This window comes from Podarcis muralis, chromosome 7 (genome assembly GCF_964188315.1).
Source record: "Podarcis muralis chromosome 7, rPodMur119.hap1.1, whole genome shotgun sequence".
Lineage (NCBI taxonomy): Eukaryota > Metazoa > Chordata > Lepidosauria > Squamata > Lacertidae > Podarcis > Podarcis muralis.
Window position 1 is genome coordinate 6376364 of NC_135661.1, and position 17425 is coordinate 6393788.

General features: G+C 51.2%; 1 protein-coding gene across 1 annotated transcript in view; it reads right to left on the reverse strand.

Moving 5' to 3' along the window:
• Nucleotides 1–17425, reverse strand: part of CAPZB (capping actin protein of muscle Z-line subunit beta) — a 60903-nt gene that overhangs the window by 15478 nt on the left and 28000 nt on the right. Inside the window, exon 3 of the mRNA XM_077931094.1 lies at nt 118–239. Within this exon, the coding sequence (XP_077787220.1) occupies nt 118–239 (122 nt within the window). The remainder of the gene's footprint in view (nt 1–117; nt 240–17425) is intronic.

The following is a 17425-nucleotide window of genomic DNA, read 5'->3' on the forward strand; positions in this document are numbered from 1 at the left end:
ACCCCCCCACAATTTTTGATGATTGCCACTTCCTAATAACCTGCCTGAGATCAAAAGGGATAAAAAGATGGATAGTATAAAGGAGTGTTTCCCTGTCCAGAGGAGCAAAGCAGTCACCTATAGGAGTCTCCATCTCTGTTGTAGTCGCACAGTAAGTAGTCCTTCCCCACTACTTTATCACGAGCGATCTTCAAGGGCTGGTCAACAGAAGACAGGAGATCTTCACAGAGGCTGGGGACCTGTAAAGAGAAGCAGGAAGTTGTGGGGGACACAAGATGCAAAAAGTGAGGCAGGGGTGCTTCAGCAAGCTCCTGTAAATGTATGTCTGAATTGCAGCTACTTTATAAAGCAGCTTTTGTGACCAGGATGTCAGAAGGGACACCGTTTTCCATGCAAACTTGCTTGCTTAGACCCTTATCAAAGACCCAACCCTGCATCTCCATACCTGAGCCTCCCTGGGTAGGCCATTTAACCAAGAAGAGCCTATTGCCCTGTCGCTGTCCACCTAACTTCCCATAGCAGGATCATGGGAACGTACCCACCTAGCTCAATACCACCCACACTGACTGGCAGTGGCTCTTCCGAGTTCCAGACAGGGGATGTTGCCAAGCCCTACCTGGAGATGCTACCTGGAACTGAGTCTGGGCATTGCTTTTTTTCAGGGGGTAATCAAGGGTTTGCAGTATCGGCACCTCTTCTTTTTTGTTGTTGTTAAAAAGTGTGGCACTTACTATAACAACTTCATGGTGAGTACTGGCACCTATTTTTCTAGAAAAAAAGCACTCAGTCTGGGCTTTCTGCATGTAAGGCACTGAGCGACAGCTCTTCCCCACCCAGAAGGGTCCCCTGGAGAAGGACCTCATCACCTACTCTTAACTCCACTGGTTCAATGCATTTATATTCCACCTTTTCCTCCACGGAGCACCATGTAGCGTACATAATTCTCCCCCTCATTTAATCCCCACAACAACCCTGTGAGGTAGGTTAGGCTGGGAGGCAATGACTGGCCTATGGTCGCTCAGTGAGAGCTTCATGGTGGAGTGGGAGGGGAGGATTTGAACCCTGGTCTCCCAGCAGGTTCTAGTCCTACACTCTAGCCCAGGGGTCAGCAACCTTTTTCAGCTGTGGGCCGGTCCACCGTCCCTCAGACCATGTGGTGGGGCGGACTATATTTGGGGGGGGGGATGATGAACGAATTCCTATGCCCCACAAATAACCCAGAGATGCATTTTAAATTAAAGCACACATTCTACTCATGTAAAAACACGTTGATTCCCGAATCATCCGCGGGCTGGATTTAGAAGGCGATTGGGACGCATCCAGCCCCTGGGCCTTAGGTTGCTTACCCCTGCTCTAGCCACTACACCACATTGACTTTGATACATTTCTATAGGAACTTTCAATAATAAAAAGTTCTTCCAAAGGCAGCTCCCATTAAAAATAAAACAAAACAAAATAGGTAACAGTTAAAAAAACATCTGAAGAAATCCATGGTCTATTGTTATTTTAAGTTGTTGAACGTCTTAAATTGTTGTAAATAATATCTCTTTTTTTTTTTTGTAAATCACTTTGAGGATTTACAACTATATATCTATATATATATGGTTTGTTTTTTTTAAATAATATTTTATTAAGTTTAACAATAGGGGGGGGGAAACATTCACAAAAACAATATAAACACTGAGGGGATATAAAACATACAAAATTTCACAATACAAAACTACAAACATTTAACCTAACAAAGGAAAAAGGAAAAATCAATACAAAAAGGTAAAACACAGATCACTCTTTTCTATTTTCTTATCTTTGATAACTTATTTTCCCGACTTCCTCACGCCTCCCTTTTTTGTATCCCTTTTTAACAGTTGGTTCAGCAAATTCATATCTATATATATATCTGGTTTTAAAGTATAAGCAAACACATAAACAGAGGAAGTTTTCTGTTGAATAATGCATGCTGATGAAATTCACCATACCACTATAGTTACCTCAACCCCATAGGCATACACAGAACCACGACACCAAAAAAACACTGAACCACTATAACAAATTAACTAAATACCCCCCTCCCTGCCCCACTACCTACCAACCCTTTTGGTGGCTTTAGGGGAATAAAACAAAAAAACCCAACAACCATAAAGTGGTGTGTAAGCTTTATGGAAGCAAATAAAATTAATAAATAGTACAGTCTCCAAGGCCAGGCCACACAATGAGATTTCCAGCTGCAATTTTGTAAGCCAAGGTTTTAAAGACAGTTTTCAAGGCCCCTTTGAAATTATCCAGGGTTGGGGCCTGCCTAGTATCACACTGGATGATAATTCCACTACTGTGGCACACTGGTGTGCCCTTATACATGTGTGTGCACATGCACACACACAGACACACACCAGAGTTTTGTCTAAAGCAATTCAGGTTTCAGCACTGTGGCCACGGGTGTGGTCTCAAAGTTAAATGTATGTGCGCACATACACCTATTAGTCACAGTCTCTGCTTCTTGCCAAATCGAGGGCTGTAAAGCAACTGCTGAAGGGGGCAGCGGCGGTGGCGGGGGGAACAGACCTTGAAAAAGCGGTAAATATTTATAACTGAGTGGAAATCCAAGAGCTGCTAAGAGAATAAGCTGCCCCGTGAACGGCAGCTTAATTTTTTCCACTAACTCATGCTCTGGGTGGAGTTTAATATACTTTCCAGGCACACTGCCAAACATTACTATATTGGATAACTTTTTCTGTTTTTTAAATACGTTTTCCTCTGACGTGCTGCTTTTTCAAGGGAGGTGGCACTGCAAACACCGTGGTACAAATTAAACATAAAACAGAGTGAGCTGCAAATAAGACCATACATTTTTGAAAAGTCTTTTTCAAATAAGTCCACAAAAGTGACACACGTGAGAATTGCGCTTAGCAAACTTGTTTAATTTTTTTTTTAATGTTGAAAGCACACCTGATTTATCACATACCACTGGTTTTGTTTAAGTATAAGGATGTTTATAAGCTGTAGGTGGCAGGGTACCATCTTAGAGAAGGAATTTCTTTCTCTCTCGCGCGACCACACACTTCTCTCTCAAACACACAGGAAATGTGCTTTCCCAGATGCACAGAAAACGTCACAACAGAGGGACTGAGCCTCAGTGGTGGAGCACCTGCTTGGCATGTAGAAGTTACTCCCCACAAGCATCAGCCTCCTAGTATCTCTAGTTGGAAAGGAGCAGCTAGAAGAGTTGGGAATGAGAATCTTAATACTAGTTGCAGGTAGGTAGCCGTGTTGGTCTGCCGTAGTCGAAACAAAATAAAAAAAATCCTTCCAGTAGCACCTTAGAGACCAACTAAGTTTGTTATTGGTATGAGCTTTTGTGTGCATAACAAACTTAGTTGGTCTCTAAGGTGCTACTGGAAGGAATCTTAATACTGTCAGGAGACCCTTGTGCCCATCTAGTTCAGTCTTGTCTACACTGGCTGGCAGCGGTTCTCTGGGGGAGCCACAGCCAGCCAGAGGAGACATTACTGGGCAAGGTGGACCAATGGTCTGATCAAGGGTAGGAAAGTTTCTTTTGTTCACGAATGCTCCCAGGAAGCTCACAAACAGGGCAAGCCGGAGGCAGCCGCTCCTTGCTGATCTCTCCTTGTAAAATACATGAAAATGTTGCGCTTTGAATCTTTTTTGTTTTCTTTAAACAAAACACATACTTCAGTAACATGCAAGAATGAAGAAATGAATACAACTGAATGAAAACAAAAATTAAACATGCACACGCATCACACGGTATATATTTGGGTTGTTTCATTTACATACCCTGGGGGAAAATATTATGGGTGCGGTGTTTTAGTAATTGTTTCAACTGGCGGTATTCTTTTTAATATAAATTGTTCCATTGTTTTTAGAGTTTGCATGAAAGCTTTTCTGTCTGTCAAATTGGTTTTATTAATCTTAGAGCATGTGTTTCTGTGGTTTTATTCCATTTTTACCATGTACACCAATCTGATGGATTTAAGCAGTGAAGCGGTCCATAAACTTGCTTAAGTAATAAATTATTAAAACAAAAAAAATTCCTTCCAGTAGCACCTTAAAGACCAACTAAGTTAGTTCTTGGTATGAGCTTTAGTGCGCATGCACACTTCTTCAGATACACACACGAAAGCTCATACCAAGAACTAACTTAGTTGGTCTTTAAGGTGCTACTGGAAGGAATTTTTTTTGTTTTGACTATGGCAGACCAACATGGCTTCCTATCTGTAATAAATTATTGTTGCTGTTATTTGCTTTGAGATGTTTCATAGGAAGCGATCCATAAATGGATTAAATTAAATAAAAGGTCGCTAAGGCTCTCCAGACCTTTAGCTGAACACGCTGGCGAGTCCTATAACCTGTTCACGTAGCGCACATCTGGACCCAGACCACCCTGAAATACCAGAGACATTTCTCTTAAAAGATCAGACTTTTTTGTCCCTTCAAATGAATGAATGAATGAGACAACTTGGGGGGGGGGGGGAGGAAGGAGGGGGTTACAAAACAGTGGTAACATCCTGAAGGGACAGAGAGATTAGCCGCAGACAAAGAGGGAAACAAATTGAAAAGGAGGAGAACGCTACATTTACTGTGGGCTTCAAACAAGGGATGGCATTGTCCTCCTGAAATGCTAATCTGGCTGGAACCAGTGAACCAGGTACTGGGACAAAGTTTTAATTAAAAATAGACTACCTTTCCAACCAGAGAGACAAGTGGCCACCTGTGCACGGCCAGAAACCAAACACCTCCCTGAGCAGCTGGCCAAACTCTTGCTTCCTGCTCAGGAGTCAGAATGCTGACGGACTTACTGAAAGCTCAACAAACTGGGCACATTGAGGCAAAGGTGTACGTGGGTGTCAGGTAGCATCAGAGAAGGTCTCTGGGATTAGAGCTGAAATGGGGAACATACCAGATCAACTGCCAAAATTTATTTTCATATAAGTAGATTTGTGTGTGTGTAAATCAGGGATAATTAGAGGCATGTGGCCCTGAATGCTACTTGCTGGGAATGACAAGTGAAGAGAGCTGTTCTCAGGTCCTGCTCTTGGGATTCCCATAACCAGCTTGTTGGCCACTGTGAGAATAGGAGGCTACCCTAGATGCACAGTTGGCATGACCCATGATCTTATGTCAGGTATTTCCCCCTTCTGAAATTAGTTTTGCTTTATTAGGAACATACCTAGAGGTGAGTGTGGGGAGAGGAAAGTCACATCAAAAATTACAGTGTCTGTTCCCCAGCAGGATTAACTACTCCTGATGCAACACACAGACACACACAAATTCATTCAGAAGATGGATGAAGAGCAAAGGCTTTGGGTGGCATTTTTCTAAGTTTCCAGCTGGCCACGGTTTAAAAACAGGATGCTGGATCAGACCCTCAATACGATCCAGCTCTTGTGCAGCTTTGATTCATAAAGTTTTACACTTCCAACTTGTGGCTGCCCTCGAGGCTTTGGACCGTGTTGAAGTCCTTGTTGTGTAGAAGCCAGTCCCAACACCTTGCCATGCTCAAAACATAATTATTTGTAAACCACCTAAAAGTGCCAGGTGCAATACTAAAATTAAAAGACACACTGTAGCCATATTAGAGGGCCTAGCCGCAGGCTCAGGATCTCAAAGGAGGTGACAGATTAGGAAGGAAAAGAGAACAGAAAAAGCAAAAGTGAAAAAGGCAGACACTTCACCACATCCTGCTTGGGGTCAGGGCCACAGTCCTCTCTGTCCCCATTGCTAACTGATTATTGGAATGGGGTGGGAGGAGATGCCCAGATCATGACACCACCGATAATGAGTTCTTAAAAGGATTCTGCTATTCAGGAATTGGTTTGGGGGTTCCTGATGGAGAGGGGCTGTTCTCACTCTCAGTTTCAGTTGGAGTTCCCTGCTCTGGTTCAATGCGCTGCGTATTCATTGCCACAGGAAACCTAACTGCAGTCCTGTAAGGTAGATAAAGGTAAAGGGACCCCTGACCATTAGGTCCAGTCATGGCTGACTCTGGGGTTGCAGCGCTCATCTCGCTTTATTGGCCGAGGGAGCCAGCGTACAGCTTCCAGGTCATGGGGCCAGCATGACTAAGCCGCTTCCGGCGAACCAGAGCAGCGCACGGAAGCGCCGTTTACCTTCCCGCCGGAGTGGTACCTATTTATCTACTTGCACTTTGGTGTGCTTTCGAACTGCTAGGTTGGCAGGAGCAGGGACCGAGCAACAGGTACTCACCCCGTCACGGGGATTTGAACCGCCGACCTTCTGATCGGCAAGTCCTAGGCTCTGTGGTTTAACCCACAGCACCACCCGCATAGGCTAGTGTTATTCGCATCTTGCAGGGATTGTTGGGGTGTTGGCAGAAGGAGGGGGAAGTGTTGAGGTTTGGAAGCGCTCCCCCTCCAGTTTTGAAGCAGAGATAAAAGAGGTGAGTTCTCCAATTTATCCCATAGTCTCTTACCCTCACAATGCCACATTTGATTTTGTGAGCAAGTGCCAGACAGGAATCCATTATGGCTGTCAGCAGCAGAGGCACCTTTATTGATTGATTGCATTTATAGCCCACCTTTTTCTCCTAGGAGCCCAAGGCGGGGTACACTGGTCTCCCCCTCTTCATTTAATACCCACAACAACCCTGTAAGGTAAGTTAGATGAGAGACAGTGACTGGCTGCTGTTCACCCAGTGGCTTCATGGCTGAGTGGGGATTACACCATATTGATTTGTGCCACATTATTTCAATAATGTTCCTTGGACACAGTTACTTTTCTTAAACATACCTGAGTAGTTGGCAGTCATTCCTGGCAAACGCCACAGTTCAAAACTTATTGAACTGTAAAGCACCATGGGGATTGTTTAAACCAACAACTATAGAATAGGCTATAGAATAGGCAACAACTATAGAATAGGCAATGTTTCTGAAGAGGTGGCAGGCAACGCCAAATCCAACCTTGCAGCCACCCATGGCCGAATGCACAAGAAAGATCCACAAGAGACTAATCTGCCTTTATACCCTATTTGTGGTGGCGGGGGCTTCCCTAGTGGCTTCTGTCTGGCCACCGCTTGAAAGAGGACCCAGCAAGGCTCTCATAGGTTAAAGTGCTTGGATTCCATAACTTGTAGCCCCCAGAGAGATACTGGAAGTCTGGTCACCTGAGAGTGCTTTGTAGGAACACAGGAAGCTCATGAACTGTTTTAGGGGGATTCCCAACCCTCCTGGTCCTCTCCCCTAAAGATTTTGTGCACTTCTGCAGAACCTGGAATTCTCCAGAGCCTGCTGACACTGCCCTTTATGTGTGGGAGGTGTTTTTCTAGCTAAGAAAGTGATTGGCACTCTCAGCTTAAACATCGGAAATAGGGGGAATCCATGCGAATAGAGGACCCCAAAGGGATCATGGGAGGCAAAAACATAACCAGGGCCATGGGGGATGATGGGGTAGGCCAATGGGTTCTTGCTTGTTTGTTTATTGCATTTATATGCCACTTTTTTCTCCAAGGAGCTCAAAGTGGTGTACATGGTTCTCTCCCTCCTTATTTAATCCCTACAACAACCTCTATGAGGTGACTGGCCCAAGGCTACTCAGTGAACTTCATAACAGAGTGTGGATTCCAACTCTTCTCTCCCAGGTCCTGGTTAGACACTCTAACCACTACACCACACTGGCACTAGAGTTAAAGCCCAAGAATGGAGCATCCTTATTTTGTCCCACAATGGTGCCCACCGCAAAGCCACTTTCCTCCAAAGCAAAGATTTCCTTGGCAGGGAAGGAGTGTGATCACTTAAGTTTTATTATTTAATTGCATTTCAAGCCTTTACAGTTCTGGTTCTCATTTGAATTCTTACAGGGCTGATGTCACCCGTATGGAAGTGAAGGGGGGGGGCACGGAAATCGGAGTTGGTCAATGTCAGGGCGAAAACCACTCGGATGTTTGGAGCCAACGGAAGGGAGCCAACACTTCCATAATGACAAATTGAACTGGTGTCCTTCTCTCTCTCTCTCTCTCTCTCTCTCTCTCTCTCTCTCTCCCCCCCCCCCCACTTGACAAGCCCAGACTGGATTCCAGCCATGCTAGGCCCACATCTAATAATTTTTTTTGTTATAATTCTATTGAGTCACCCAGCAGGCTTTTAAAAGCTTCCTCTTGAAGCAGAAAAACAGGTCCAGTCCAAGGACTGTCGTAGTAATAATGGGACCGGAGGGGTGGGGAGAGAGGATCTCATACATGATGGGATGCACCTAATGCTAGTCCTACTCAGAATAGATCCATGAAAGTTAATAGGCCTAAGTTAGTCATGTCCATTGATTTCAGTGGGACTGCTCTAATGAGGGTTGACATTAAATACAATTCAACGACTCTTGCTGATCCATCCAGGCCTCAGAAGGATTCCTAAGATAGCAATGGGCTACCGTGGTTTCCAAAGTGGGAGGTACCACTCCATGGGGGGCGGTGGGATTCCCTAGGGGAGCACCAAGAGGAAGGGGGCCCCTAGAGGTGTAAACGACTATCAGACTGAAAAGCCTGGTATCACTGGATCCAGTTCATCCATTTTGTGCAAATAAACCAAACAGATTACCGTATTTTGCGCACGATTGGACGCACCGGACCATAGGACGCACCTAGTTTTTTGGGGGAGAAATAAAGGAAAAATTTTTTCCCTTTATTTCCCCCCCAAAAGCAGGTCAGGGAAACCGAACCAGGTCGAGGAACAGCGGGATAGTGGCGCTGCGCCTCCCTGCTGTCCCCCGAGCTTGTGGGGCTGGCTGATGTCTGCCTAGCGTGCGGGGCGCTCTGCTTCAGGGCGCCCCACCCGCCGGGCGGCAGGCTGCTATCCGCAGCTTGGGGAGCCTTGCGGGGAACTGCTGCAGGGCTCCCCACGCTGCGGATGTATGCCTGGCGCGAGGGGCGCTCTGCTTCAGGGCGCCCCACCCGCCGGGCAGCAGGCTGCTATCCGCAGCTTGGGGAGCCTTGCGGGGAACTGCTGCAGGGCTCCCCACGCTGCGGATGTATGCCTGGCGCGAGGGGCGCTCTACTTCAGGGCACCCGTCGCGCCGGGCGGCAGGCTGCTGTCCGCAGCGTGGGGAGCCTTGCGGGGAACTCCTGCAAGGCTCTCCACGCAGCGGATGTGTTCCCGAAGCGCCGGGCGCTCTGATTTCAGGGCGCCCGACGCTCCGGGAAGCAGGCTGCTGTCCGCAGCTTGGGGAGCCTTGCGGGGAACTGCTGCAGGGCTCCCCACGCTGCGGATGTATGCCTGGCGCGAGGGGCGCTCTGCTTCAGGGCGCCCCACCCGACGGGCAGCAGGCTGCTATCCGCAGCTTGGGGAGCCTTGCGGGGAACTGCTGCAGGGCTCCCCACGCTGCGGATGTATGCCTGGCGCGAGGGGCGCTCTACTTCAGGGCGCCCCTCGCGCCGGGCGGCAGGCTGCTGTCCGCAGCGTGGGGAGCCTTGCGGGGAACTCCTGCAAGGCTCTCCACGCAGCGGATGTGTTCCCGAAGCGCCGGGCGCTCTGATTTCAGGGCGCCCGACGCTCCGGGAAGCAGGCTGCTGTCCGCAGCTTGGGGAGCCTTGCGGGGAACTGCTGCAGGGCTCTCCACGCTGCGGATGTATGCCTGGTGCGAGGGGCGCTCTGCTTCAGGGCGCCCCTTGCGCCGGGCGGCAGGCTGCTATCCGCAGCGTGGGGAGCCTTGCGGGGAACTCCTGCAAGGCTCTCCACGCTGCGGGTGTGTTCCCGAAGCGCGGGCGCTCTGCTTTCAGGGCGCCTGACGCTCCGGGAAGCAGGCTGCTATCCGCAGCATGGGGAGCCTTGCGGGGAACTCCTGCAAGGCGCTCCACGCTGTGGGTGTGTTCCCGAAGCGCCGGGCGCTCTGCTTTCAGGGCGCCCCTTGCGCCGGGCGGCAGGCTGCTATCCGCAGCATGGGGAGCCTTGCGGGGAACTCCTGCAAGGCTCTCCACGCAGCGGATGTGTTCCCGAAGCGCCGGGCGCTCTGATTTCAGGGCGCCCGACGCTCCGGGAAGCAGGCTGCTGTCCGCAGCTTGGGGAGCCTTGCGGGGAACTGCTGCAGGGCTCCCCACGCTGCGGATGTCTGCCTGGCGCGAGGGGCGCTCTGCTTCAGGGCGCCCCACCCGCCGGGCAGCAGGCTGCTATCCGCAGCTTGGGGAGCCTTGCGGGGAACTGCTGCAGGGCTCCCCACGCTGCGGATGTATGCCTGGCGCGAGGGGCGCTCTACTTCAGGGCGCCCCTCGCGCCGGGCGGCAGGCTGCTGTCCGCAGCGTGGGGAGCCTTGCGGGGAACTCCTGCAAGGCTCTCCACGCAGCGGATGTGTTCCCGAAGCGCCGGGCGCTCTGATTTCAGGGCGCCCGACGCTCCGGGAAGCAGGCTGCTGTCCGCAGCTTGGGGAGCCTTGCGGGGAACTGCTGCAGGGCTCTCCACGCTGCGGATGTATGCCTGGTGCGAGGGGCGCTCTGCTTCAGGGCGCCCCTTGCGCCGGGCGGCAGGCTGCTATCCGCAGCGTGGGGAGCCTTGCGGGGAACTCCTGCAAGGCTCTCCACGCTGCGGGTGTGTTCCCGAAGCGCGGGCGCTCTGCTTTCAGGGCGCCCGACGCTCCGGGAAGCAGGCTGCTATCCGCAGCATGGGGAGCCTTGCGGGGAACTCCTGCAAGGCGCTCCACGCTGTGGGTGTGTTCCCGAAGCGCCGGGCGCTCTGCTTTCAGGGCGCCCCTTGCGCCGGGCGGCAGGCTGCTATCCGCAGCATGGGGAGCCTTGCGGGGAACTCCTGCAAGGCGCTCCACGCTGTGGGTGTGTTCCCGAAGCGCGGGCGCTCTGATTTCAGGGCGCCCGACGCTCCGGGAAGCAGGCTGCTGTCCGCAGCTTGGGGAGCCTTGCGGCGAACTGCTGCAGGGCTCTCCACGCTGCGGATGTATGCCTGGTGCGAGGGGCGCTCTGCTTCAGGGCGCCTCTTGCGCCGGGCGGCAGGCTGCTATCCGCAGCGTGGGGAGCCTTGCGGGGAACTCCTGCAAGGCGCTCCACGCTGTGGGTGTGTTCCCGAAGCGCGGGCGCTCTGCTTTCAGGGCGCCCGACGCTCCGGGAAGCAGGCTGCTATCCGCAGCGTGGGGAGCCTTGCGGGGAACTCCTGCAAGGCTCTCCACGCTGCGGGTGTGTTCCCGAAGCGCGGGCGCTCTGCTTTCAGGGCGCCCGACGCTCCGGGAAGCAGGCTGCTATCCGCAGCGTGGGGAGCCTTGCGGGGAACTCCTGCAAGGCGCTCCACGCTGTGGGTGTGTTCCCGAAGCGCAGGCGCTCTGCTTTCAGGGCGCCCGACGCTCCGAGAAGCAGGCTGCTATCCGCAGCGTGGGGAGCCTTGCGGGGAACTCCTGCAAGGCTCTCCACGCTGCGGGTGTGTTCCCGAAGCGCGGGCGCTCTGCTTTCAGGGCGCCTGACGCTCCGGGAAGCAGGCTGCTATCCGCAGCGTGGGGAGCCTTGCGGGGAACTCCTGCAAGGCGCTCCACGCTGTGGGTGTGTTCCCGAAGCGCGGGCGCTCTGCTTTCAGGGCGCCCGACGCTCCGGGAAGCAGGCTGCTATCCGCAGCGTGGGGAGCCTTGCGGGGAACTCCTGCAAGGCTCTCCACGCTGCGGGTGTGTTCCCGAAGCGCGGGCGCTCTGCTTTCAGGGCGCCCGACGCTCCGGGAAGCAGGCTGCTATCCGCAGCGTGGGGAGCCTTGCGGGGAACTCCTGCAAGGCTCTCCACGCTGCGGGTGTGTTCCCGAAGCGCGGGCGCTCTGCTTTCAGGGCGCCCGACGCTCCGGGAAGCAGGCTGCTATCCGCAGCGTGGGGAGCCTTGCGGGGAACTCCTGCAAGGCTCTCCACGCTGCGGGTGTGTTCCCGAAGCGCCGGGCACTCTGCTTTCAGGGTGCCCGACGCTCGGGGAAGCAGGCTGCTATCCGCAGCCTAGACACGGCTAGCGGAGCGCTAATCCCGAAGCTTGGGGCGTGCAGAGCTCAGCGCGCCCCAAGCTTCTGGGTGCCGGCAAGGTCTCCGCTAACTGGGTCTCCCACGGCTAGCGGATAGCTTCCTGAAGCCTGGAGAGCGAGAGGGGTCCGTGCGCACCGACCCCTCTCACTCTCCAGGCTTCAGCGAAAGCCTGCATTCGCTCCATAGGACGCACACACATTTTCCCTTGCTTTTTAGGAGGGAAAAAGTGCGTCCTATGGTGCGAAAAATACGGTAACTGCACTTTGAACAAATGTGCTGTTAACTGTTACTGTTTTATTGGGTTATTATCATCCTCAGTGTGTTGGGCAAGCCCCTGTTCTGTATAATGCTTTTTATAGGGTAGGGTAGTGGGCTTGAGATGAGTTTAGGGAAGCAAGGGAGCGGTAGCAGCCAAAAGTTTGAGCAACACTGGCCTAAAAGGTCTGAAAAGGGAGAAGGAAAGGTCTATGTATCATCTGCATCCAAAACTGAGCTGGCAAAAACTTCTGGAGCATCTCTCTCACACATAAATTAGCTCAGTGTTTCCCAACCTTTTTTGGGCAAAGGCACACTTGTTTCATGAAAAAAATCTCGAGGCACACCACCATTACAGCCCCGTGACGTCAGCGCGCAGCGTCACGCCGGGAGGGACATCAATTGCTAGCAAATTACATAATCACCTCCTTGAGGGCTGGCTCATCTTCTCCGAAGGCAGAACCCCATTAATTAACAGCACAGACTCACACCATAGCCAAGACGAGGGGGGAAAACCTCAGTCATGCACAGTCATGCACATGTGGGGGCTAAATGAGGACGAAGACCGGGCAGAGAGCAGGGTTCAAATCACCCCACCTGGCCAGGACAATCCCTGGGTGCTCCCTTGGGCCACTCGCCTGACCCACCTCGCAGGGCTGTTGTTGCGAGGATAACACGGGGAGAACCACGCGCGCCCCCGGGAGCTCCTTGGAGGAGAAAGTGGGCGATGAATGCAATGCACGAAATATATGAGAGGCGACCAGGTTTTGCAGGTGAGGGCCCCCCGCCAGCCTCCGCTTCCAACACCCGGCGCAACGACGCCGAAGTTTTCCCCCGGGCTCGGCTCGGGGAGCAGCGCTGCTCCCCCCCGGCTCCCCTTCGCCCTCCCGGCTCTCTCTGCTGCCCACTGGGGACCTCCCTCACCTGCCAAGTCCGGAGCGCCGGTGGAAGTTGCATGCATGCATGCAGGGCGCCGCGTTGCCATTGCATTGCACTGCACTCCATGCAACGCCTGCACACATGCACTGCCTTGCACGCCCGCCAAGGGTCTCCCCGCGATCCGATGCGTCCCCTCCAGCGCGGATGCAGCATTGCAAAAATAAAAAAACCCCTACCTGGGGGGCAGCCTCCACCTCCGCCGCTCCGCCTCCGCGGGGATCCCCGGGCTCCATCCTGCCGCCCGATCTCCGGGGGGCGCAGGCAGGCTGCGCGGGGTCTGCGCGGAAGAGCCCCTGCCCACCCGGCCGCCGCCGCTGCGCTCATTCCATGGCCGGGAGAAGAGCGCTTCAAACAAAACGCCCGGCCCGCCAGGCCACGCTGGGAAACGTAGTTCGCGCACCCCGCGCGGGCGCGGAGCCCAAGGGCAAGGGGACTACGGATCCCGGCAGCCCCCGCGCCGGGGACGGAGGGGGAGAGGCCGGGTGCAGGGATGGAGGGACGGGTGGGCGAGCGAGTGAGTGAGTGGCAGCCGCCAAGCCTTGGCCGAGAGCCAGGAAGGGCCTCCCCGGAGGAGGAGGAAGGCGCAGAGCGGGAGGGAGGGAGGGAACCCCAGGGGTCATCTAGTGACGGCGCCCCAATTGAAAATTTGACTTAAAAAAAATAATTCAATTTTTTAATTTTTCCCGCGGCACACCAGGCAACATCTCGCGGCACACTAGTGTGCCGCGGAACAGTGGTTGGGAAACACTGAATTAGCTTAATCCTCCATAGAGCAGAACTCAGAGGTTAAACACATCTCAAGACCAGGGCAACTCTTACGCTATATCTTTAAAGCCCTATGATGCCACTTTGACAATCATAAAGGTAAAGGGACCCCTGACCATTAGGTCCAGTCGCGGATGACTCTGGGGTTGCGGCGCTCATCTCGCTTTATTGGCCAAGGGAGCCGGTGCGCAGCTTCCAGGTCATGTGGCCAGCATGACTAAGCCGCTTCTGGCGAACCAGAGCAGCGCACGGAAACGCCGTTTACCTTCCCGCTGGAGCAGTACCTATTTATCTACTTGCACTTTGATATGCTTTCGAACTGCTAGGTTGGCAGGCGCACCCAGCCGCGGGGATTCGAACTGCCAACCTTCTGATCAGCAAGCCCTAGGCTCTGTGGTTTAACCCACAGTGCAGAATCCTGGGAACTGTAGTTTGTTAAAGGTGCTGAGAGTAGTTAGAAGCTGAAATTCCCAGTGAACTCTGGGAAGAGGGATTGACTGTCAAACCACCATTATTTTTATGTTGTTTTAAACTGTTTTTAATGTTTTAACGTTGTAAGCTGCCCTGGGACCTAAGAGCAACGGGTGGGTAATTAAACGTAACCATAATAATATATGGGCCATTGGCTCTTCTTAGGTTCAGCATGCTAGCCTTCAGGTGAGTTTTAGACTTCAACGCCCATTAGCACCCCAAGTCAGGAGAAACAATGGGAGTTGTAGTCTAAAACATCCAGAAGGAGTGGTGAAGGCCGCTCTGTGTTAACCAGATTAAGGTGCCACATGAAAACCATTTCAGTGAAGTCACTGATCTGTGGATGCTTAAAGGTCGTTGAAGCCTGATTTAAACAGAGCCCTTCCTTGACTGCCTGTAGATGGGGGTTTTTAAAACAAAAGAGTGTTTTAAAAGAAGTTCTGAATACCCCAATGGTAATAGCTTCTAAGCTGAAGGCATTTCTATTTACAGCTGCGCTCGCTGGGTGGAAAACTGGCTCGCAGCGCTAATTGTGCCAAGTCCCCTGATTTTTATGCCAATAACCCCCAGTTTGGATCCCCGACAGCTGCTTTCAACATTAGGAATGGCCGGCTGCACCATGCCCGACATGCTCAACATCCTTTTTTTTTTTTAATGAATATTTATTGGCATTTTCATAAACCACACAAAACAAAAATAGACAAAAAATAACAAAAATCCAAAACTTAAAAACAATTAAAAACACATAAAATTTCACTTACTTATTTTCTTATAACTTGTTTCTCAGACCTCCTCACACCTCCCCTTCTTGTATTCCAATTTAAATTGTCGATTCAGCAAATCCTTAACTTAATAATTTATTCTAACATATTGTTATTTTACTTTTCTTCTTTCTTCCATTTCCTCCATTTATTTTACAAGCCTTATTTTCATTTAATTTAGCCCATTTAAAAAAACCATTTTAACTTATCCAAACTTCAACCTCAATACTTATACCTCCTTATTCATTCTTAAATATTTTTCCTAAAGTCGACCAAAATTTCCCTTCCACGACTTTCCCAATTTCCATACAGATAGCTAAGCCAAATAAAAACAAAACAAATTATAATTATATACCCTTTGGATTCCCAGACTCCACCCACCCTTTCCCCGGTTTCAGTCCCTGACAAATATCCATGCTCAACATCCTTTGGAAAGAACGCCAAGTTCATAAAAGGCTGCCCTTTTGAACCCCTGGCTGCTGTCAGCAGGGCGTCTCTTCCCATCAAGGTGCTCAAGGAAAGCCAGGCAGGACAAGAGGCAGTTTTCCCAAGCTTACTAGGCTTCCTAGCAATGGTCTGGATTCCTGCATTTATTTCGGACGTGCAGGCACACAACCACCAACACACACCAGTTTGTCAGCTCTTGCCGGGGGAGACGGACATAATGGACAAGTTTTCACAGCTAAATTATTATCTTTCGAAGGCTGTATATAGCCGCTTTCAGCCTGATCACATACAAAATGGGTGAACAGCAACTGCTCACCTCCAGCTAGGAAGGAGGACTTCATTCAGGCATGTGCTGGGTACCTAGGGGCACAGAATGTGACTTGGGGTGCAGAACCAAGCTTGCTGCCTTACACGAAACTTTCAATGCCAAGGTTTTGCAGATGCCTCAAGGTACTAGTCCTCATGGCGGTGAACATATGATTGAAAGTTGGCATGGAGAATGCCTGCTGAAGTCCCAGGAGTCAGAAGCGGGGGGCGGGGGGTGGAGAGAGATGATTCCAGAGGTCAGGGCTTCAAAGCACCCTGCCTCTCCTTTTGGGTGGAAAGGGGTCAAAGCTCAGTGAAAAGTGCGCCTGCTCTGCATGCAGAAGGTCCCAGGTTAAAACTCTGGCATCTTCCATTAAAAAAATAAAAGGAAAAAAGGATGGTGGGTGGGAAGGACCTAAAGAGGGGAGAGAGAAAGCCAGAGGCGGGTGTGGCTTGGAGAAGAGTCCTAAGGGCCGGGGAGAAAGAGAAATTGAGGTCCACATCTTACCCACAGGATGGAGATTCCTTGCCTAACCCCTGCCTGAGAGTGCTTAACTCATTTGAGATGGGACAATATCATGGTGTGACTTTTACGGGGAAACGCTGCCTTTAAAAAACACAACATGAAACAGGCATGCCTCCAAGACAAAACTTTCTTGGGACAAAAACTGTGGAGAAATGACTCAGACATGATCAGTTTTCGAGCAGCTGGACAGCCCAGGGTTGCTTTGATGCTTACACTTCTGCTGGGGGTGGGGGGCGGCGGCAAGGAAAGAAGTGGATCCCTGGCAGTTTCTAGATCCCCACCTTGCTGCAGTTCCCATCTTATCAAAATACGGTAGTTCCTTTTACCAGACTTTTGCCAGACTGTGTGTGTGTTTAAAGGCAGGGTTTTTGCTTTTCAATGAGAGAGAGAAAGCACAAGAAAAACCTTATTTGCTTTTATCAGAGCCAACAAATGCTTAGAGAGAAATCTGTCACATCACACCATGTTTGTCCACCGGTCGCCAGAGAGTGTGACAACAGAATGGTGACCACTAAAGCTCTCTCATACATTATTAACATGCAAGGCACAACACGTTTCCTAAGCTCTGTATGGTTAACCATCCCTGCATGCGGGTTCATAATCTAAGAGACGTGGCACAAAAGGAAAAAAAATGGGGAGGGAAGAAAAAAAGCTACGCACTGGAGCAGCTGCAGCACTAGCTAAAGGATGGAGCCAGGTTGGTTTTCCCTCCTGGCTGTGATAATCCTTCAGGGAGTTGAGCCTTCAAGTGGTCTTTAGTCCCTTGGCTGGTGGCAGAGGACTCCTCTACAACCCATGAAGTGATACAGATATTCTCTATCTACACCCACATGTACCTTTCTCTCATTGGATAGGATAAGGCTTTAAGTCAAGCTGTGCTGAGGCTTTATAGTTCTGCTTGCCTTTCTGCTTATTAAGAACACAAGGAAAGCCCTGCAGGATCAGGCTAAGAGCTCACTTAGTCAAGCATAGTGTTCTCACAGTGGTCACTCAATGGAGACCAGGG